The following is a 24,144-nucleotide window of genomic DNA, read 5'->3' on the forward strand; positions in this document are numbered from 1 at the left end:
CGGTGTGGTATTTGCTTTCTACAGGCAAGACCATTGTTAATTTTCTAACATCGGTTAGAGCAAGAAAAAAGGATCCCCCAACGGGGTTAATTAGCTTTAGAAGACTTCAGGATAATTTAATTCAGAAACGAAAACTCCGGTGGCGGCTGACCGGCACTCGTGTGAACTGCTTCGGGTTTGGGCTCCTCAGCAAGAAAAACTGATGTAATGGCATCGGCTGCCTGTTTTTATACACCGACGACCTGTCGTCAGACCTGGAGTGACAGCAACTGACGCAGAAATACCAAGTCTCTGGTATTCTGGCCGACTGAGGGCTACCTGCAGGCAGACAACCCAAGTGTGATGACTGCAACAGTGAAACACGAAGAACATCTGAAGGCTTTAGTGTACAGGAGTGACTGCGGGCTATCCTTGGCAGGAGATCCCTTACGTGAAGAATACTGCAACAGTGATGTGGAAGGATGTCTATAAATTCTGAAAACTTGACAATGTTCTCTAATCTCAAAAATCTCTCCAGCATACAATTAACTTTTCCATCACTCTGTGCATGTTAAAGTCTGGGCAAGGCAAAACCTCAGACAGAATTGTTACAGTACATACAGTATACTACTTATTTACAAACAGGAACAGAGATCTGGACACAAAAGGAATACAAGTTCAGGATGAGATGCATGTTCCAGCCCTGCAAAAAGTAGCAGATCCTTATTAAAAAGCCTGCATCAATTGTCATTTAACCCATTCCCCTCACTAAGAACTGCCTTCAGGAATTTTGTCAGTTTGGGACTTTTGCAGGAATGCTGCTCATCTACCACCCTTTCTGTGAAAGGCTTACATGCATTTCCCAAGTCACATACCTGGTAACCTCAGATTCTGACCGGTTATGATGCATTTTAAGTATGCTATATACTAACACACTGTATAATACTTAAAAATAGTTCAAAGTTTCTACCAAACCCTCCTCCCCCACAACCTCAAGTTCTAAACCCTAATTTATATACTGTCCTGTGTGCCACCTTCGATTCCCTCTACTGAATTCAGTCTAGTCTACAGCTTTATAATGTCTCTAGAACTGTAAACAGAGTTGCGCTGCAGTGAATACGAAATGTGCAGGGGGATGCCACCTCATTTCCTCCTGTTAATTTCCTGTTCATATCTACCCTTGCCTTCTCTCATGCTCATGTTCCCTTCATTTAATGCTATTCATGTTTACCCTTCAACTATGTTTTGCCTTTTTTTTTGGGGGGGGGGGGTTGCTTCCAAAATGCATTACTCAGCACGCCTTGACACAGATTTTAAACGTTTGCATCACACACTGTTCTGTTACCTCTAGTTTTTTTTCCTTAGCCTTTCTATATTAAACTGTTTAAAAAAAAAGTGTTGCAGCATTTTGCCTCAACACACACCTTGCAAACTCTACTTAACATCTCTGGCATATGCATAGTCTTCCTGTGTGCCCACTGAAAGTAAGCAGGGATTCAAAAGTTGATATTAGTTAAAATAGAAGGGGAAAGGGCACCTTGTAGTGGAGAGAGAGAAACAAGCCAAACATGACTGGGTACCCTCTCCAACCACAGAATGGTTACATGAGGGAAACCGGGATGGAGGATAGGAACTTAACTGCAACAGTGAACACCCGTGAACATGAACATCTACAACTATGGTATGCTCCTGACATAACTGTACTATATTCATTGCATCATTCACTGTTGCATTAATGGTACCATCTGCAAACAGTCTCAGAGCTTATTGACTAGCGAGTGGTTGTTAGTTGCCATTCAGCAGAGACTACTGCAATGTAAAATACTGCCCTGCCTCTTGAAGACATGCTTAGGTTACAATGCCTGGAGAAGGTGTGGAGGGATTACCAGGCAGTCACTTCTAGAAGGTCTGGATGCTGACACCTCAAAGGAAGGCAGTAGTGGCTGCTATAGTTCTTGGGGAGTGGGGCTCTCATGTCCTGAACAGTCTGACCATGGAAAGAATAGAAGATGCAGTAAAGCAGACATTTAAAAATGATTTAGAGATGGGACTTCCCTCCCTACTACTTACAAAGGCTATGATTAAGTGTTCATTCTACCCTGGTCCTTTAAAGGTAAAATCTCAGATGTCTATGCATACCCTAGGTGTGAAATACCCTTTTACTCATTCTGCAGGCTAGAAAGACTCATCACCCTGGGCATGAAAGGTGGGAGTGATGCATAGAATTACCTTGCCCATGATATGAGAAAGGGCAGTTTGCAAATAAGGGCCTGTGGTTCAGATATCCTATTAATACATGTTATCACCACTAAAATGCCAGTCTTCCATGGCAACTATCTGAGATGATGCGGCAGCAGCAGCTAAAGGGGCGAGCAAAGTAAACTCAGTTAACATCCAGCTGACATCCTACGGCAACAAATTCATCTTGGTAATAGTTTAAAATTTTGGGACTAGAGTTATATGTGGGTGGGAACAATATACAGTTTTTATGAGACTGCTCTTTTGAGGAATATTCTTTTCTCTGAAGTATGGCAGTGAAGGAAGTCTTTTCCCCTTTCAAAAAAAAGTTTAAAGGAGAAAAGCAATGTTTGATATCTTCTCCTGTATTTTCAATATTTATATATTTTTCAAAAAATTGGCAAGCCAAGTTCCAAGATTTAAACAGGAAGATGGTCATCCTTTAGGGGAGTCTCAGAAGCAACACCCTTTGGAGGCACTGGTAACAGGGAATAAAGGGGGGATCCCAAGGCAGGCAAGACAGACAGCAAATATATACCTTCACTGAGGCAATAAAACAATTCTGAAAGGTCCAACAGGTACTTGGAAAACTAGTGAAGATTTAGGTTCCCCCTCTCCCCCATCAAAGGTAGAATATCTTCCCATTATGCTAGGTGTAATTTCCTTGTATTTGGTTTCATAGCCTCCCTTCAGACAGAAAACATCCTCAAAGTTTGCGCCTAGAGGATGAAAGCTACTTAATCCAAATTGCAAGCCTTAGGATCTCCAGGTTGGGGGGGGGGGGGTAATGAGTGACTTCTTGTTTTGGGGTAAGTGGTTTACATGCTTGGGCAGAAGAATTAGTTATGTCCTTGCCATACTCAGTAGAAGGCAGAATCAATGCTGTTTCAGCAGAGAGCTAGGAGTAGAATTTTCAGTTTGTACTCGTGCGTTTCCTTGAAGAGAAGAGGGAGGTGAGTAAAGACATTCATACATCCTTGTTCAGCATTGGGTCTGCCGGGACACACTGGTGATGAATGATTCCCTGAGGGCAATGTCTTATCTCATGTGTCGAGTACCATGCCTTTATGGTTAGCCTGCACAAAAGGCATGAACGGGATACCCTTCATGTCACACTACCATACTACTACTGTTGCTCTTGAGGACCATGCAGGGCCCTGGCTGCAAGGCTGTCTGAAGGCCCTTACAGCTAAAATTACAGCACTCTCTGACACTGGTACTTGTGTTTTTCTCCCCTCTCGAGGTCCAGCTCCACTGAATCCACAGGATTCCCAGAGTGTATTCCCACCACAGGCTATGTCTGAGAAGTCTTTGGCAACTGTCTGCTGCAGGGTACAGTTTAAGTGCTACCCCTCTACATCATAAGATCTCTATTTTGGGATCTGCAGGAGTGAATGTTTTGGCACCTTCTCTCTCGTACCACTGCAGTTCTAACATGGGGTCTTGTCAATGCTACTCATCAGGATTGAGGATGCTACGTACTCAAGTGCCCTAATAGATTCCCTAGGGTTAAATCAGATACGAAGGCAAAGACAACACTTGGTCAGAGGGAAGGAATGCCATCAGTCAGTTTGCGTCCAGAAGGGCTCCCATAAAGTGGATCTATTTTGCAGGATATTAGCTATGACATGATGAGGTTCAGAGTGTGTCCTAGACTTTGGAAGCAGACCAGGGAAAAACTCAGAAATATGTACATTTCTTCTCAGACTGATTCCTGAAGCTGTCATCCATGTAGTAGAAAATGTGGATGTCCTGGTTCTGGTGACAGGTTTCTTTTATGGAAAGGCAAAAAGGGTGATTACTGGCTGGCCTCAAGTGTAAAATCTTGGTGGCTAGGCTTTGCTTTAAGGATCATTTATGTGAAAGAAGCATTTGCTGACTCTAGGCAGTCAGTTGGTCCTTTCTGGAATCTGTGCTGCTCTCAGAAGGTGCTTGTTGACTACAGCCAATTTTCAAAGGGACATGGTTCTCTGCTCAGTGGGTATGAGTGGATCCTTTCCAGCTTGCTGATGTACCAAAACTGTCATGCTGTCCCTGTGGATGGTCATAGTTCCCCAGTAGCAGGGTGCCCTGAACACAATTTAATGCAAGACACCCCCACCTTGAACTCCAGGATGTTGATGTGAATCTGCAGTAGTGTCATGCATCATGACCTTGAACCGGATGGTCATATTTCCCCAGTAGCAGGGTGCCCTGAAAACAATTTAAAGCACGACACCCCCACCTTGAGCGCCAGGATGTTGATGTGGATCTGCAGTAGTGTCATGCATCATGACCTTGAACAGTCTTGCCCCAAGAAATGCCCTCCCCTCCTTACAACAAACATATCCAGCATAATCATGCATTTAGGGAGTAGATGAGGGGGAACAGACTGCCTAAGTGCAAGGTTATCAGAATGCAGTTGAAAACAGTGACAGTTCCTACAAGTCTCACACACACTGTGCAGACTTCACTATCATAGTAGTTGTCACTGCAGAGCCTCATAGGTTATCTGGCAAAGGGCACCATCAAAACAACTGTCAGATGCATTAAAATCCTGAGGCAGAATACTGTGGAAGAGGACAGTAAAAAAAAGTTAAGTACTTACCATAACGTTCCATCTGAGTTGTTGCTTTTCATTTGTCTTCAATCTGTGGGACTCTGAATCCAGTGCTGGAGTATACTTGTAGAGTTGGATCTGTGCCATATCAAAGTCCAAGCTCCTCCCCTACCCATGATGCCCCACTCTCCATCCTCCTCTCAGTTTGTTGCAGAACAGCACCGACCCCTTCTAGAAGAACATTACATCCCTGACCAAAAAAGGCATTGGCGCACAGACTTGGCTCTAGCCAATAAGGAGCCTATGGCTGCCTCTGTCCAGTCCACTACACAGCCAAAAAGGGCAGGAAGGAAGGAGGGAGGACGGCTGAAGACAAATGAAAAGCAGCAACTCAGACGGAATATTACTTCTTTATCTGAAGTTGTTTCCATTAGATCTTCAACCTGTGGGGGTCTCCAGCTACCATAACTTTGGGAGGCCCTAATAGAAGGATGTTCTGGAGCACAGCTGAGCCAAAAGATGCCTTGCTCCTGGAAAGAATATCCAGCTTATAGTGGGAAATAAAGGTACAGTGCAATGAAAAAGTATTTGCCCCTTCCTGATTTCATATTTTTTATGCATGTTTGTCACACTTAAATGTTTCAGATAATCAAACAAAAATGTAATTATTACACAAAGATAACCCAAGTAAACACAAAATGCAGTTTTTAAGTGATGATTTTATTTATTAAGGAAAAAAATATCCAAACCTACATGGCCCTATGTGAAAAAGTATTTGCCCCCTGAACTGAATAACTGGTTGTGCTACTCTTAGCAGCAACAACTGCAATCAAGCATTTGCGATAACTGGCAATGAATCTTTCACATCACTGTTAAGGAATTTTGGCCCACTCTTCTTTGCAGAATTGTTTTAATTCAGCCATATTGAGGGTTTCTGAGCATGAATGCCTTCTGAAAGTCATGCCACAGCATCTCAATTGGATTCAAGTCCGGTCTTTGACTAGGCCACTCCAAAACCTTCGTTTTGTTTTTTCGAGCCATTCAGAGGTGGACTTGGTGTGTTTTGGATCATTGTCCTGCTACAGAACCCAAGTGCGCTTCAGCTTGAGGTCACAAACTGATGGACGGACATTCTCCTTCAGGATTTTTTGGTAGAGTGCAGAATTCATGGTTTCATCAATCACAGCAAGTTGTCCAGGTCCAGAAGCAGCAAAGCAGCCCCAGACCATCATACGACCACCACGTTTGACTATTGGCATGATCTACTTTCTGAAATGCTGTTACTTTTATGCCAGATGTAACGGGACGCACACCTCCCAGAAAGTTCAACTTTTTAGTCAGTCCATTTTCCCAAAAGTCTTGGGGATCATCAAGATGTTTTTTGGCAAAAGGGAGACACGCCTTTATGTTCTTTTTGGTCAACAGTGGTTTTCACCTTGGAACTCTGCCATGTATGCCATTTTTGCCCAGTCTCTCTCTTATGGTTGAGTCATGAATACTGACCTTAAATGAAGCAAGTGAGGCCTGCAGTTCTTTAGTTGTTGTTCTGGGTTCTTTTGTGACCTCGTGGATGAGTCATTGCTGCACTCGGAGTAATTTTTGTAGGCCGGCCACTCCTGGGAAGGGTTCACCACTGTTCCATGTTTTCTCCATTTGTGGATAATGGCTCTCACTGTGGTTCACTGGAGTCCCAAAGCTTTAGAAATGGCTTTGTAACCTTTTCCAGACTGATGGATGTCAATTACTTTCTCATCTGTTCCGGAATTTCTTTAGAACACGGCATGATGGTCTTCCTTTTGGCCTACTTCAGTTTGACAGGTTCTAGTTAAGTGATCTCTTGATTCAACAGGCCTGGCAGTAATCAGGCCTGGATGTGGCTAGTGAAATTTAACTCAGCTTTCCCAAAAATGTGATTAACCACAGTTATTTCATGATTTAACAAGGGGGGCAATTACTTTTTCACACAGGGCCATGTAGGTTTGGATATTTTTTTTCCTTAATAAAATCATAACTTAAAAACTGCACTGTGTGTTTACTTGGGTTATCTTAGTCTAATATTTAAATTTGTTTGATGATTTGAAACATTTAAGTGTGACAAACATGCAAAGAAAATAAGAAATCAGGAAGGGGGCAAATACTTTCACTGCACTGTATGCAAAGAGGACCAGGTAAGCAGCAGAACAGATATCAATAGGGATCATGGACCAAAAAGCCATAGGAGGAGGTACTGACTTGGTGGAATGCACTCGGACAGGACCCGGTAGACACAAACCTTTGAAGCAGAAAACCACAGAGATACACTCAGAAATCCAATGAGCCAGAATAACCTTAGAAACAGGCTTTCCCAGGCAAAGCTTAAAGACACAGCTGATCTGACTTTGCAAATTTTTGGTTCTATGCAAATAGAAACAGCTGTCTGCGACCAAGTGTAATTTGTATTCCCCTTTGTTCTGGTAATTCAGGAAAAAAACTGTCAAATAACCTGGTTAATGTTTGCTTCAGAAGCCACCTTTGTAAGCAGGATGGGTTAGTCCTAACAGGCACTTTTTACGAAAGACAAAATAAGGGGGCTTGATAGACGGCGCCTGTAGTTGAGAAACCTTCTTGGCTGAAGTAATAGCCACCAAAAACACTATCTTCCAAGACAAGAATTGTAAATCAGCCATGGCAGCTTGTTCAAACGGAGGAGAAACCAAGGCCTGTAAAACCAAAGTTAGATACCAAGGATGCGTTGAATCCTTGATATGAGGCCGAAGAAAAGTACCCTTCAAAAAGGCCTTACAGTGCTTGTACGAAGCCAAGGCAAATTCTCAACCACATGGAAATTAGAAATTGCTGCCAACTGAACTTTAATAGAAGAAAAAGTAGTCCCATTATTAAAAATATAGGCTAGAAAATCCAAAATGGCAGGAACTGGAGCTGTGAAAGGATCCAGATCGTGCTGAGAAGCCCAGATCGAAAAACGTTTCCACTTACTCGAAGCCCAGATCGAAAAACGTTTCCACTTGCTCGAATAGATCTTCCTGGTAGAAGCCTTATGATCCACAATCAAGATCTTTTTGACAGGAGGAGAGCGAGCCCAGGAGTTCTGGCTATCAGGGAAACTGGAGCAGCCAAGCAGTGAGCTTCAGGCTGGCTAAATCCGGGTGAGAAACCCCTGACAGGTGCGTAATCAAATCTGGATCCAGGGAGGACACACGAGACCTCAGAGTAGGGAACCCAACTTGATGAGGCCAGAGTGGGGCAATGAGGATGACTGAGGTCCCTGCCCATTGTGTTTTCTGAATAAACTTGGGGATAAGAGGAAGAGGAAAATAAGCATAAAGCTTGGAGGACCAAGCATAAACTAGAGCGTCAATGGCCAACTCCCCTGGAAGAGGGGGGGGGGGACAGAGTGAAATACTTGCTGCACTTCACACTGGAAGGAGAGGTGAAGAGATCACAGCAAGGATGGCCCCACTTTTGGAAGACCATGTCCGCTACCGACTGATTCAGGGACCACTCGTAAGGCATCAGAATAGATCAGCTGGAGCCTGTCCACTAGAATGTTGGACTTCCCTGGAATGCGTGTTGCCACCAGAAAACAGTCTGAAGAGATTGCCCACTCCCACAATCTCATGGCCTTGCAGCAAAGGGGCTAAGATCTGGTTCCCCAGTTTGCTGATGTACCAGACTACTGACATGTCCATCTCAATTGCAATAGTCTAGGAAGGAAGGTGTGGAGGGCCTACAATGCCAAAAGCACCGCCCTCATCTCCAGGACACCGATATGCAGACTGATCTCCAGGGAAGACCACGTGCCTTGGACCATCCATCCCATGCAATGCCTCCCTCCAACTGAGCAGGGAAGCATCCATGGTCACTGTGATAGAGAGGAAACAAATGGTCAGCCCAGAAGTTGTTCCGGGGACTGAAGCCACCACTGAAGAGTCCTGGCAAACTCAGGACAACCAGATATGACAAAGGAAGGTCAAGAAGGGACCAGTGAACTGCTAAGGTCTACTGAAGAATCCTCATATGAAGGTGTGCGGTTGGTAGAAGGGTGACGGTGGCCACCATGGACACCAACGCCTGAACCACTATACTTGCAGAGGGAGGCTGTGGGTCTAAAGAACAGACTGTACATGATGCTGAAGTGACAAAAACCAGTCTGGAGACAGAAATGCCCTGCCCTAAATTGTATCCAACCAAGCCCCTATGAAGTCCAAAACACCTTGTAGAGGTACTAGGTTCGACTTGGCAAGATTTATCATGATGCCGGGGAAGGGGCTAGGTAGAGAAAACAATCCCTGGCCTGAATCAGCCGATGCCTGGAGGGAGGGAGCAGAAAGTAGTTAATCGTCCAGGCAAGGGAAAACCTGAAACCTCTGCAGCAGCAGGTGAGCTGCCACTACCGCCATCACTTTGGTAAACACCTGAGAGTAGGGGTGGGCCCAAAGGGGAGTACTCTGAACTGAAAATGATTGGCTCCCAGCCAGAAGTGAAAGAAACATCCAGAGTGTCTTCTTATCTTGATACGACAGTAAGCATCCTGAAGGTCCACTGAGCACATCCAGTCTTCCATCTGCAGAAAGGGTAGAATGGACTGTAGGGTGACTATCCAAAACTTTGTCTCGACAACGGACAGGTTCAGGGCAAAGAAATCCAGGATGGGTCATAAGTCCCCCATTTTCTTTGGCAACAAAAGGAACCTGGAATTGCCCGATTTGGACTGGTCTGAGGGGACGGACTGGATGACTTTTTAAGCAGAATGGCTGTTTCTATGGCTGCCTCCCTCCCTTTGACCAGGTGGAATGTACAGTTGTGTACCTACCATAAATGTAGATGCTAGAGTGTATTCACTGTTGCAGTCATTACTCTTGGGTTATCCTGCTGGCAGGCTACCTGCAGTCGGCCTGAATTCCAAAGTCTTGGTCCGGCGTCGGTTGCTGTCGCCTCTTACCTGACGTCAGTGCGCCAGGGGTATAAAAGATGCAGCTGACGCCATTTTCTTCAGTTGTTCTTGCCCCAGACGTCAGGTGCCCCCAAAAGGGTAGGCTAAAAAAAAAACTATGCCAATAAACATGCATGCACTAAACAAGCAAATACACCACATAGGTTGTATAGAATATAGAAGTACAGATAAGACCCAGCAAAAAAAAGGGGGATGGTGGGAGGGTAACCTGGACTGCAACAGTGAATACACTAACATCTACATTTATGGTAGGTACACAACTGTACTATGTTCATCGTGTTTCACTGTTGCAGTCATTACTCTTGGGTTGAATCCCAAAGCTGAGGATGGGTGGCTGGGGCTAAATAGGATTAGGAGAGGCTATGAGGCCCTACAGGACTGCAGTGGCAAAGCCTGCTCTGGATTTAGAGTAGAGAGGTAAATGGTAGTGCTTTGTAAAAGTGTGCACTGAACTCCAAGTTTCAGCCTCTAAGATGTCTTTGGTTGGTGGTACTCTGAGGAAGGCTGCTGAAGTGGCTGCTGCTCTGGTTGAATGTGGCCTAATGCCCTTAGGCACTGATTTGCCATGTTGTGAGTAGCAGAAACTAATGCAATGGCCTATCCATTTTGAAATAGTTTGTTTTGAGATAGCTTTTCCTTGTGATCCTGCAGCATATGCCACTACAAGTTGCTCAGTCTTTCTGAAAGCTTTAGTTCTGTCCAAGTAGAAGCGTAGCTGTCTGTGTATGTCCAAAGAATGCAGCAGTCTCTCACCCTTGTTCTGTGGGTTTGGATAAAAAGGTAGGCAAGTGAATGGTTTGGTTAAGGGCCACACTGGACACCACACCTTAGGCATAAATGTCGGGTTTGTCCTCAGAGAAACCCGGTCTGGATGGAAAATGATAAAAGGTTCCACAACCATGAGAGCCTGTAACTGAGACTCATCTTGCAGAGGTTATTGCTAGGAGCAGAGCTGTTTTCCAGGATAAGCATTTTATATCAGCTGTTGAGGCTGGCTCAAAAGGAGGCAGTGAGTATTTCCAAGACATAATTGAGGTCCCATGCAGGTATTGGTGCTCTCCTTGGAGGTCTTATGTTGTTGGCCCCTCTGAGGTACTGCCTTATTAAAGGATGAGAAAAGATAGGTGTTTCCATATTGTAATGGGCTGAAATGGCAGAGGCATGGATCTTAATTGATGAAAAGGATAGGCCTTTGTCTAGCATCTCAGTCAAGTATTGTAAAATCTGAGGAATATTTGGTACAAACGTGTCAATATCTTGTGCCTGGTTCCAAGCACATAATCTCTTCCATTTTTCTGCATAAGATTTTCTGGTACTGGGCCTCCAAAGTAACATCCATCACAGCTTTGGAGAGAGGAGTGTTCTGAATAGCTACACTATCAGCCATGCTGCCAGATTTAAAGGTCCTGATGTGTCTGTGCAGGATCTGATTGTTTTGTTGGGTCAGTAAGAGAAAATTGAGGCAATGTCCAGACTGGACCTTGAGACAAGTTCTTTAGGAGTGGGTACCAGTGCTGGCGTGGCCAGTCTGGGGCAATCAGTATCATTTTTGGCTTCTCTTGTCTGACCTTTAGGAGTACCTTGGGGAGGAGAGGCAGTGGAGGAAAAAGGCAATTACTGGTGCCAAGCATTTTGTGAAGACCCTGGGCGCAGTAGATAAGCCAAAGGGCAGTCCAGAGAATTGGTAGTGCATTGAGTCAGCTATGAATCTGAGGTATCTTCTGCAAGATTGTCTGATTGGGACATGCAGGTATGTCTCTTTTAGGTCCAAAGTTACAAGCCAAGCCTTCTTGCCCAGCATGGGCAGAAGCTGCTGCAGAGTCAACATTTTGAATTTTGGAACGTCCAGAAATGTGTTTCTAGACAGGTCCAGTATTGGTCTCCAGGCTTTGTCCTTTCTGGGTACCAAGAAAAGTCTTGAGTAAAATCCTTGTCCCTGCTCTTGCTGTGGTACTCGCTGAATGGCCCTCATGTCCATGAGGGATGAAACTTGCTTTTGTGCCTCTGCCCATTGGTTGTGTGGCAGGTCTTCATTCATTTGGCCCTTGGCAGGGTGTGAAAGTGGAACCTGTATCCCTGAGACACTATGTTCAAGACCCATTTGTCCTGGGTGATCATGTGCCAATTTTGTGAAAAAAAGTGCTAGTTTTCTCCCTAAAGGGGGCTGCCAAAAGATAAGTGCTTGGTGCTGGCAGAGGAAAGTCATTGGGACTGTTTCCTGTATGGCTGTGATTTGTCTTCTCCACTTTTGGAGGTAGAGGCACCCCATTGTTTAGGCATGTATGAGCCTTGGGGCTGGGATCTGCCTCTGGGGCGTCTGTATCTGCCTCTTTGTGGCCTGTCTGACACTGGAAAGGACCGATTCTTTGTAGGCCAGTTCCTGCTAAATCTGCGTGGCTGCACCTGTAAGAAATCCTTAACTGCCTGCATAGATTTCGCTTTGTCTCCATTTTCTTCAACGCCTCTTCTGCTTTAACACCAAAGTATCATGCTGTAATGGAGCATCTAATAATTTTGCTTTAACATGATCAGGCAGATTCTGCTCCTTTAGCCAAGCATGCCGCCTAATGACAGAACCCGTAACAGCGGCCCTGCAAGAGGCCTCCAGAGAATCAAAACCACATTGCAAAGTATGCTTTCCCACTTGTTCAGTTGCATGCAATAAATCCTGCATTGTTGTCTGCACATTCAGAATTTAACATTTTCTGTTTAAGCAGTGACATTAAGTATTGCTGATATTTAAGCATATGAAACGGACAATTTAAAGCCCTCACAGCTAAGGTAGAGGAAGTGTAAATCTTTTTCCCCCATCTGTCCAGTGCCCTTGAATCCCTATCAGAGGGGATAGGGTTTATTGCAGTGGAAGCCTTGACCCCTTTGGGACCCTGAGAAATAGTTTCTGGGTCAGCATCAGGGTTTTTATAAAGAAATTTATGTGAATCTGGAACCCTGTAGTATCTGTCTGGCTTAACAGGTGCAGGGGGTAAAGAGTTAGGAGACAGGCCGGACTCTGAAAATACATCAACAATGTCTAAAACAGGGGGGACAGCAAGAGACCTGTGCTGAGGTAGTAAAAGAAAATATAGGAGCCTTTTCTTAGATTCTGAGTAGTCTTGGCCCTCCCAGTGGAAGTGCTCCCTCATGGTATGCAGGGTTTCCCCAAAAGAATTTTCCTCAGGAGGGGAAGCTGAAGGGATAGATTATTCAGCATCAGAATCCTCATAGGGAGGGAGAGAGTATTCCTGTTCAAAAGAGGAGTCTGAGGAAATGGAAACCTGATCTGAAGATTCATATTCTGTTCTCTTGCCTATGCCTCTTATCAGGAGGGGGATGGGAACCCCTGATCAAAGTAATTATGTCTTCGGCCATTTTGAGCATCTGTTTTTTAGGCATGGAGGCCTGTCCATGGGCTTGCTGCACTTGTTTCTGCACTTGTTTCTTTGTCTTTAGTAGTGCTTTAAGTCTTTGTCTTTGAAGCTGTAGTCAGTTTTATATGCAACGGTGTAGGCCTGAAAACACCCTCAGAAGCCGATGCCTGCTCAGCGGCTCCGGACCCATCTGAGGGAATATTTTCCAGGTGTCCAATACCTTGAGTTTCCAGAGGCCTAGTCTGCTCCACGTGGGAGTCAGAAGTGGCCTGCGGCTCTGAGGTAGCGGGCATCAGGGTCTGCGAAAGCACCTCACTGAGAACCGGCGACTGGCTTAGAAGAAGCCTCATCAGTTTTGGACCTCGGATGCCTGTCCTTTTCCTTGCGTTTCTTGTGAACTGGGGTAGTCGGATGGCTATCCGACGACATTGTGTAATTAAATCTTTGGCCAAAGTAATGAAATGCAAAACCGTACCAACACTTAATAGTGCGTTGGTTAAATCTTGCACAAAACCTGCAATTAGCAATGTCGTGATCAGGGCCTAGGCAAGGAATACAATAAGAATGGAAGTCCTTATGAGGTATTTGCTTCCCACAAGAAATACAATTAACTTTTTCCTGACATTGGTCTGGAGCAAGAAAAAAAGTTTCCCCAACAGGGTACTTAGCTTTAAATGAAGACTTTGGATCTGAAATTCGAACAAGAAAATCTCAGGAGTCGGCCGACTGGCACTTGCGAACTGCTTCTGCTTCAGGCACCGCGCGGCAAGAAAGACTGAAGAAAATGGAGTCGGCTGCATCTTTTATACCCCTGGTGCACTGATGTCAGGGAAGAGGCGACAGCAACCGACGCCGGACCAAGACTTTGGAATTCAGGCCAACTGCAGGTAGCCTGCCAGCAGGATAACCCAAGAGTAATGACTGCAACAGTGAAACACAATGAACATCATACAGGAGACATTTTGTCAGAAAGGGCGGGTGAAGGAATTGGATGGAATATCCTCTGGATACTTTCTGCAGTATCCAATGATCATTCGTGATGGACTCCCAGCCTGCTGGGTGCAGAGAGAGACCCCTCCCCAACTGCCACCAGAGAACAGCAGTCAGGCAATCCCTCAGGATTGCTTGAAGTGTCTGTCTGAGAACGAATCTCGAGACCCCTGGTTCTTAGAACCCTCTCTACCATGAGGGTGGCATCTGTCATTTCCCCCTCTGCCCCTGGGGGAAGACTACCCCTGAGTATCCTGGCAAAAACCCTGAGGCTTTCAAAACCACACCTTGATCCATGCAGATTCCTTGAAAAGGATCTTTGTGGAGTAGAGAAGCAGAGCCAGACAGCAGACAAGGTCTTCTCTTCCTTCTTGCTCTGTGTCAGTGTCAAGAACAGCTTTGCCAAACAAAGTTGAACCATCAAAAGGAGCGTTGGTGAACAACGCCTTGAAAGGTTCCGAAAATGCAGAGAGTCAGGCATGCCACCAAATAGCAATGCCCGTCCCGGTAGCCCTACAGGAATCCTCAGTCGCATGAGAAAGCAGCCTCATGGACGTGTTAGAAATGGCAGTTAAGGTTGCCATGCAGGAGGCGAAAGCCTTCTCTGCTGACATGGACCCCGGCGCAGACTCAGCAACCTCCTTAACCAGGTCCCTCTGCAGTCTGATAACATGGGCCAAACAATTCAGCAAATGCAGCGCAAAGTTGGCTGAAGCATATGCCTGCTTCCCAAAGCGGTCCATCGCCCTAGGCTCCCTGTCTGGAGGATGGATCAAGGAGCTCTCCTCGGCTAGCTCCTTCTTGGTGGCTGCCACAAAGTACAGTTTTGTACCTACCATAAATGTAGATGTTCGAGTGCTAATACAGCTGCAGTAATGACAGATGGGTTTTCTGCCGTCAGGCGGGTCCTCGGTCGGCCGAATTCCAAAGTCTAGGTCCGGCGTCGGTTGTTGTCGCTTTCTTTCCTGACGTCAGTGAGGCAGGGGTATATAAGACACAGCCGACGCCATTTTCTTCAGTCTTTCTTGCCCCAGATGTCAGGTGCCCCCAGAAGGAAGGCAATACATAAATTATATTTACATACATGCAATGCAATATAATCAAAAATCAGTAGTTGCAAGCAAATATACCATAGAAGGATAACCCAATCAGGTTGTATGAAGAGGGGTTAAGCCCTAGGCCTTTACCAAGAGGGGAAGGAGGGAGGGAAAACTGTATTGCAGCTGTATTAGCACTCGAACATCTACATTTATGGTAGGTACAAAACTGTACTATGTTCATCGTGCATACAGCTGCAGTAATCACAAATGGGGAGAATGCCAAAGCTGCGCACAAGGTGGTAGGCACTAGGTGGAACTGGGATGAGCCAGAATGCCCTGCAACACAGCAGTGGCAAAGCCTGCTCTAGTTTTGGAATATAAAGGCAGGTGGTAGTGTTTTGTGAAGGTATGCACAGAACTCCAAGTGGCTGCCTCTAAAATATCTTTGGTAGGAACTCCTCTGAGGAAGGCTGTAGAGGTAGCTGTGGCCCTGGTGGAGTGGGATCTGATGCCTGTAGGGACAGATTTTCCATGATAGGAGTAACAAAACCGTATGCAGTGGCCTATCCATTTTGAAATTGTCTGTTTGGTAACTGGCTTCCCTTGAGCTCCTACAGCATAGGACACAAAAAGTTGTTCTGATTTCCTGAAAGGCTTTGTTCTGTCCAAATAATAACGTAGCTGTCTATGGATGTCTAAGGAGTGTAGCAGCATTTCCCCTTTGTTTTGAGGATTGGGGTAAAAGGTAGGTAAGTGTATGGCTTGATTTAAAGCTACCCTGGATACCACTTTAGGCATAAATGATGGGTTGGTTCGAAGGGAAACCCTGTCCTGATGGAAGATGAGAAAGGGCTGCACAGCCATGAGGGCTTGTAGTTCCGAAACCCTATGAGCTGAGGTAATGGCCAGAAGGAAAGCTGTTTTCCAGGACAAATATTGCAAATCTGTTGAGGCAGCTGGTTCAAAGGGGGGCAATGTTAACTTTTCTAGAATGTAATGAAGATCCCAGGTTGGCATTGGTTGTTTCCTTGGTGGTCTTATATTCTTAGCCCCTCTGAGGAACTGTCTTAAGAGTGGGTGAGAGAATAAGGGTGGATCAGTGTTGAATTCTGCAGAAATGGCTGAGGCATAGATTTTTATGGAGGAAAATGAAAGTCCACTGTTCAACAGCTCAGCTAGATACTGTAACACCTGAAGCAAATTCAGTTTTCTAGGGTCCTGGCCTTTTTTCTCATTCCAAGAGCAAAACCGTTTCCATTTTGCAGAGTAAGCCTTTCTAGTAGATGGCCTTCTGGCCTCCAAAATGACATCCTGCACCTCTTTGGGGAGTAGGGTCTGTTGTGGTGTTAAGGAATTTTCCATGCAGCGAGATTGAGTGTTTTCAGCTGACTGTGAAGTGTTTTGTAGCTGTGCTGAGTCAGCAGAAGAGGCATTAGAGGTAGGGACCAGGGAGGAGTATGTGTTAGGCTCCTCAGGAGTGGGTACCAATGTTGTCTTGGCCAGTCTGGAGCAATCAGTATCATCTTCGGTCTTTCTGCTCTTGCTTTCAAGAGCACCTTGGGCAGAAGAGACAGAGGTGGGAAAGCGTACACTGTCCATGCTGCCCAACTGAATGAAAGGGCGTCCACTCTCCAGGCCTTTGGATGAAAGGTCCTTGAACAGAACTTTTCCAATTGATGATTCCTGTGGGAGGCGAAGAGATCTATGTCTGGCCTTCCCACGCTTGGATTATCTTTGTAAACACTTGAGGATGCAACTTCCATTCGTGTGGATCTGTCATATTTCTGCTTAGATTGTCTGCCAGCGTGTTTTCCAAACCTGGCAAGTACTGTGCTTGAAGTTCGATTTGCCATTCCAGAGCCAAGTTCCAAAGTGTCATGGCTAGTCTGCACAGGGGGTATGAATGCGTTCCTCCTTGTTTGTTTATGTACCACATTACTGTGGTGTTGTCTGTTCTTATCAATAATTGTCCTGGATGCAGGAGGTCCTTGAAGGCTGTAATTGCATTTATCACTGCTAGCATTTCTTTTTGATTGATGTGAAGGTGCTTTTCCTTTTGGGACCATTTGCCCTGGATGCACCTGTCTGTCATGTGCTCCCCCCAGTTTAATCTGAGGCATCTGTTGTGATGACTTGATTTGCTTGAGGCTTGCAGAATGGGAGACCTGTGCTTGTTTGACATGCTTGGGCCCACCATAGAAATTCCTTTTGCAAACATGGAATTATTGGTATTATTGTTTCCAAACTGTGGCTGTGTTGAGACCATTGGTTTTTTAGGTACCATTGAAGTTTCCTCATATGCAACTTTGCACATGGGATTAAAAGAATGCAAGATGCCATGAAGCCCAGAGCCTGCAGGATTTTCCTTGCAGTAAGCCTGGTACAATTTGCTAGTATTTTGAAGTACTGAGTTAGTTGTCCCTGTTTTTCTGGCGTAAGATAGGCCATCTGGGTGTTTGTGTCCAAGTTGGCACCCAGGAAAGTTATTTTCTGAGATGGTGTTAGCCTGGATTTCTCTTTGTTGACTGTGTATCCCAGAGAATTCAGTAACCGTGTTACATAAGCCAGATGTTCCAGAAGTATGCGTTTGCTGTCCGCTTGGATCAGGCAGTAGTCCAAATAAGGGTAAATTTGTATCCCTTGAAGTCTGCAGTAGGCAATTACTGATGCCAGGCATTTCGTGAATACTCTGGGTGCAGTAGATAAGCCAAAGGGCAATGCAGAGAATTGATAGTGGATTGAACCTGCAAGAAATCTGAGGTATCTTCTGCAGCTTTGTCTGATTGGGACATGCAGGTATGCCTCCTTGATGTCCAATGTTACCAGCCAAAACTCCTTGCCCAGCATGGGAAGAAGCTGCTGTAATGTGAGCATCTTGAATTTTGGTACGAGTAAGAATGTGTTTAGGATGGATAAGTCCAAAATGGGTCTCCAGTCGGTTCCTTTCCTTGGTACCATTAATAGCCTGGAATAAAAACCTTGACCTTGTTCGTGAGTAGGTACCTCTTGAATAGCTTTCATGTCTATGAGCTTTGAAATTTGTAGTTGTGCCTCTGCCCTTTGATTGTGTGGCAGATTTGGCATGCCTCTCATTTTTGGAAGAGTGTGAAAATGAAATCTGTAGCCTCTGTTTATAACGTCCAGGATCAATTTGTCTGTTGTGACAATATGCCAATTTCTTGTAAATAATGCCAGCTTTCCTCCCAAGGGTGCTGCCAGCTGAGACTTGCATGGCATGGAAAGGAAGAAGTCATTGGGTTTGTTTCCTGTATTGTTGTGCACGGTCTTCGCCATCTCTTGGTGCTGGAGTTTGCCATTGTCTGCCTCTATATGATCCGTGTGATTGTCCTCTGCCCCTTGTGCACCTGTATCTACCTCTTTGGGGCTTGTCCGTGGCTGGAAAGGACCAGTTTTTAAAAGGCCAATTTCTGCTAAAACGTGGTGGTTGAACCTGTAGAAAAGCTTTGACAGTTTGCATAGATTTGGCTTTTTCTTCCATTTTCCGTAGTATCTCCTCAGCATTAGTACCAAATAGCACATCCTTTTGTAAAGGAGCATCTAGTAGTTTAGCTTTAACATGATCAGGCAAGATTTGTTCCCTAAGCCATGCATGTCTACGAATGACTGATCCTGTAACAGCAGCTCTACTTGAGGCCTCTAGGGCATCATAGCCACATTGTAAGGTGTGTTTACCCACTTGTTCTGCACTATGCATCATATCCTGCAACTCCTTTAAATCTGGTTGTTCAGGTTGAGACATTTTATTTCTTAATTGTGATAACAGAAACTGCTGATATTTATGCATATGGAACTGACAATTTAAGGCCCTCATAGCTAGGGTGGCCGAGGTATATACCTTTTTTCCCCACCTTTCTAAGGATCTTAGCAGTAGAGGCCTTCATTCCCTTGGGGCCTTGAGAAATGGTTTCAGGGTCAGCATTATGGCTCTTGTAAAGAAATTGGTGAGAGTTAGGAACTCTGTAGTACCTATCAGGCTTGACTGGGGCAGGAGGCAGGGAATCCGGATTAAGGCAAGCCTCCGAATAAACATCATCAAGTATGTCCAAGACAGGAGGTATCGCCAGAGGTCTGTGTTGAGGTAACAAAAGAAATTCCCTAAGTCTTTTCTTGGAATCAGAAAAGTCTTGGCCTTCCCAATGGAAGTGTTCCCTCAAGGTGTGTAAGGTTTCCCCAAAAGAAAAATCCTCTGGAGGAGATACAGAAGGAATGGACTGCTCTGCATCAAAATCCTCAAAAGGGGAGTAAGAGTGTTCCTCTACATCAGAATGTTCTGAAAAAATGGAGCCCTGATCAGAAGAGGGAGAATCTTCCTCCACTTTGGGTCTCTTGTCTGGAGGGGGATGGGAACCCCTGATAAGAGTAATTAAATCCTCAGCCATTTTAAGCATCTGTTTTTTAGGCATGGGGCCTGGAGATGGGCCCTGTGCAACAGGCCTCTTGGGATGCCTGGCTGATTTGGACTTAGTAAAGGCCTTAATGGAAAAGGAAGATGAGGGTCTAAAGACACCATGGGTGAAAGTGGACCTGTCCACATTAGGAGGCTCAACGCTCACAGTGGCTTTGGTGGTTGTAGTCTGGGTATGGGCCGAGGTACCTGCGGTCTCGGTTACAGAAGAGACACCGCCAAAGAAGTGTCGTCGGTAGTCAGGGACTGCATAGGCGTCTCGCTGAGAACCGGACCACGTGTAGCCGGTTTTGGCGTGGTGTTGGTGGAGACCGCGGACCTCGCGTGCCGGTCCTTGTCCTTGCGTTTTTTGGACAAAACGGTAGTCAGAGTCTCCGACGACATTTTATAATCAAAGGCTTTACCAAAAAGGTGTTGGGCGAACTCCGCCTGACGCTTAATAGTGCGTTTATTGAAAGTAGCGCAAAAGCGACAGCCCGAGACGTCGTGGTCTGGGCCTAAACAAGGTATGCAGAGAGAATGGAAATCCTTATGCGGTATTTGCTTCCCACAAGAAATACAATTGTTAACTTTTTCTGACATCGGTCTGAGGCAAGAAAAGTTTCCCCAACGGGGTACTTAGCTTTAAAGAAGACTTCGGTTTCCAATTTTTCGTAAATTCAGGAGCTGGCCGACCGGCACTTGCGAACTGCTTCTGCTTCGGGCACCGCGCGGCAAAAAAGACTTAAGAAAATGGCGTCGGCTGTGTCTTATATACCCCTGCCTCACTGACGTCAGGAAAGAAAGCGACAACAACCGACGCCGGACCTAGACTTTGGAATTCGGCCGACCGAGGACCCGCCTGACGGCAGAAAACCCATCTGTGATTACTGCAGCTGTATGCACGATGAACATCCACCATGGCATCGACTGGAAAACCCATTGACCAATGGGGCCTGTCTGATGGAGCATTCAGAACCTTGTCCAGGTGCTCAGAGATGGGCTCAACGGTATCCGGTTCCTTCCATGCCCTACTAGAAATTAAATACATCAAGGGATCTGGTGTAGAGGGGGCTTTCTACATGGTCCACCTCATAAGTAAAGGCATCTCCCCAAGGAGGTGATAACATCCCTGTATTCTTCCCTTATAAGGCTCATTGAGTACAATGCCCCTTTCGGTATGTACCTCACAAAGCGCATGCAGCAGCAAGACAGACCACAGAGGTTCCTCACCAGGAAAATCCAAGGCCTCAAACATACATCATACACTAATAGGCTAAAAGCCCTGTCCCTCTACTCCGTTTCATACAGATTCCTCAGAGGTGACCTGTCTGGCATACAAAGTGATCTCAGACCCAGCCTTGCTGGGACTGCTGCATATCCACAAGTCAAGCTCCACTCGAGTAACCCGCACACGTGACCTCAACCTGGTCTGTAATATCAATAGGACTTGTTGGGAGGGTAGATTTGCATCCAAGAGACTCCCCCCATCTGTGGAATAGACTCCCTCGCCACATCAAGCACAGTACCTCTTTACCCCCTTAAGTGCAACCGGGATAACTGGATGGGAAACAGAGAATACACTCCTGGGATTCCACTTGTGTCCCTGCTGGACAGAGGCATCAGGTGCTGACTTGTCTAAACATGGGCTAAACTCTTGGCTAGGCTTATAAGGGCCTCAGGGCCAATAGTCTAACTTCCTATGATTCCCATGATTGTCCTCGAATTGTTGCAACTAGTATGTTGGTCATGTGTGTTTTTTCTGTGTACTAAACAGCTTCAAAAATCACAAGTGATGAGGGGGGATTCAGAAAAATGTGTGAAGAGGTAAATCAAACAAATAGGAACATCCTGTGCAGGGATAAATTACACCTGAAAACAGGAAATTTCCTCGAAAAACAGGGACAGTTGAGAGGTCTGGCTCAAAGATAAAGACTGCAGTGCCTTCCAAAATGATTCGAATTCTCAAGTCCAAAACGTATAAATGTTTGTACAGACACTAAAAGATGACATTAAGCGGTCTGTTCATCTGTATGGTCTCTGACACAGACATGGTAATGTAACAATATACTTAACCATTTGGACAGATACTACAGAAAATCCACAGGACCATTCAGATGACAGTAAAAGTGTGTACTCCATCAGGAAAGCAAAGAAAATAAATAAGGCAGAAGCCTAACGGATAAAGCACAACCACCCCACCTGTAAGAACAAACGGTTGCAAAGCATGCAGCTAGAGACCAACAATTTAAAATAAAACAGTTTTTGGCCTAAGTCCAGGCCTCTCTACTGATTTGTTTCCTTCTTGGATAGTTCAGTTGTGTTCAGGAGATATTCCACTATCCATACTTCTCAACCTCTTTATAAAATCTGGCCAAAGCCTAAAACAATGGGGGGTGGGACAAAACCCCCAAAACAGGGACAGATTTTAAATATCATTGTAAACAAACAGTTGATAGAATAACGTGATTTGTGTCAGCATGCATTTTATGAAGGATGTGAAATTTGAATCTTAAATGTATGTTGTTACTTAGGGACTTCAGTCCTCAATGATTTGACAGAAAACCACAAATTTTATCAGGAAAAAAAAACAAAAAACAAAGAGGAGATAAAATATAGATATTCTGCAAAAATAAATAAAACACGAATGCTGAAAACATGAGGTATTACCTGGTTAGACTGGCTGTGAAAGTACGTCCTGTGAGAGTACACATCATCAAATGGCGGAGTTCGAGCATAAAAGCTGCCAATATAAGGCTCATGGGTAACTACAGTATCGTGTCGTAAAAGATGCTCTTTTGCATGGAAAGGCTTGGATGTATTTTCTTGCGTTGTCTACAGAAAATAAAATAAATTGCACATAAATTACCTAAAATGCAGGGATACAGCATAATCATATTACACAAAATGGACTGAAGGGGGCAACACCGACCATCAGAACTTCTCTGCATACATTTTTTTTTTTTTAATATACTGCTCCTGTCACACTAGAACTAGCAAGCTTGACATGTTTTTGGACATTGGTTCACATTTATCACAGCATGATGCCAAGATGTACATTTTAGAGAAACAAGTTGAATTTTGGTGCTGCCCTAAAATCCAGCAATAAGTACTTATTTTCAGTTGTGATACGTCACACATTCTACAGTAAACTTGGTTTATATAATGTACTCTTCTTTCCAGGACTTGAAACTGTTGGGATTGATTTCTCGGTGCTTGTGCCCTACATTTTTTTTTCAAATTGCCAACATAGGTTAGGATTACACTGAACAGTTTGCCTTTTCTAGTTGGTTTTCCCCCATCTGCACAGGTTTGTGGTTTATTAGGCAGGTAGAAATGGCAGGTAGTACTGATCTCTGCTTACCTTGCCAAATTCAGGGAAACACCACAACTTTTCTTCCTTTGCTTGCCAAGTACTTACATCAGCGTAAACAATATTTCTACTACATATAGAGTAAGGTAGAAGTGGCACAAAAATGTTTACTTAAAATATGAAAGTGACTAAATTAAAACTCATGTTTATCACAAAACAATTTCACCCACTGAGCATGCAATCACTATTCAGGGACTCAAATTCACTCTGACCTGGTTACCTAGTTACAATAAGAAATGGCACCAGCACGCAGAAAGTCAATTAGCTGCATTTACTGTAAGAAATAAGTGAAACAGAAAACTCCCCAAATAAGGCCACACTAACCAAACTAACCACTGCTAACCTGCATGGTCAATAACTTTCTGCTTCCAAGACTTCACAATATGTTATGAAACTACCATAAATGTAAGCAATAAACATGCCAATATTTGATGTAGATACTTGTTTTATAAACTGAGCCTCTAGAGCTCTTACTGGGAGAAGCTGAAGCTGAGCAATGACAACTCTCAAGAGGTGCTCCAAAGAGCATTATTTTACATTTGGGAGTTTGCACAGGCAGGATAAAAGGCCAAACATATTAATACTGCATGCACCTAACAAACAGTTTTCAAAACTACCCACCAAAATCCTACAATGTTTTGAACTTCCCGTAGGAACGTAGGCAGCAAGACTTTATTTACTTTCATTATTCCCACTGAAAACCAAAAGTAAAGCAAGTACTTTCCTGTCTGAAAAGTCAATTTCCTGAAATACTGCAAGATCACCTTTTGGTATGAACTGTGGAATGACCGTTCAGAAAGCTGCAACCCCAATGATGCCAAGCTGGAGAGAGACAAACAGCAGTTTTAGTTATCATGCAGTGGAAGGACCAGTGAAAATATCATGCTGCTTAACCATAAGCTATGCATTACTGGCTGATGACAGCATTGTCGTCACATGCGACTCCAATGATGGTATAGCAAATATTAGCTGTATGAAAACTATAATGACCGATCACTAGACAGCAGCATGTAAAAGCCACGTCACTGCATAAAGAAAGGCAAGTGATTAAACAAAGACGCAACCAAGGGTCATCATCATGGCCTTCTGTCAGTAGTAATGCTGATCAACCTAACTAATGGGATTGTGGGGGCACAGCCTTCATGTCAAAGTTGCTAGGAGCTTTGCCTGCACAACTGATGGCTCATGCTCTATGGTTGTGTGCAGGAGTGGTGTTTCTGCAATGTTGCAAAATGCGCTTGAATGAAAAATGTTTTAA

The 24,144-nt window shown here is 44.7% G+C and overlaps 1 protein-coding gene across 1 annotated transcript in view; it reads right to left on the bottom strand.

Moving 5' to 3' along the window:
• SPRED1 (sprouty related EVH1 domain containing 1) overlaps positions 1-24,144 on the bottom strand; it is a 707,321-nt gene that overhangs the window by 23,446 nt on the left and 659,731 nt on the right. Inside the window, exon 5 of the mRNA XM_044073988.1 lies at positions 22,184-22,348. Within this exon, the coding sequence (XP_043929923.1) occupies positions 22,184-22,348 (165 nt within the window). The remainder of the gene's footprint in view (positions 1-22,183; positions 22,349-24,144) is intronic.

This window comes from Protopterus annectens, chromosome 6.part0 (assembly GCF_019279795.1).
Source record: "Protopterus annectens isolate FY-2018-M chromosome 6.part0, PAN1.0, whole genome shotgun sequence".
Classification (NCBI taxonomy): Eukaryota; Metazoa; Chordata; order Ceratodontiformes; family Protopteridae; genus Protopterus; species Protopterus annectens.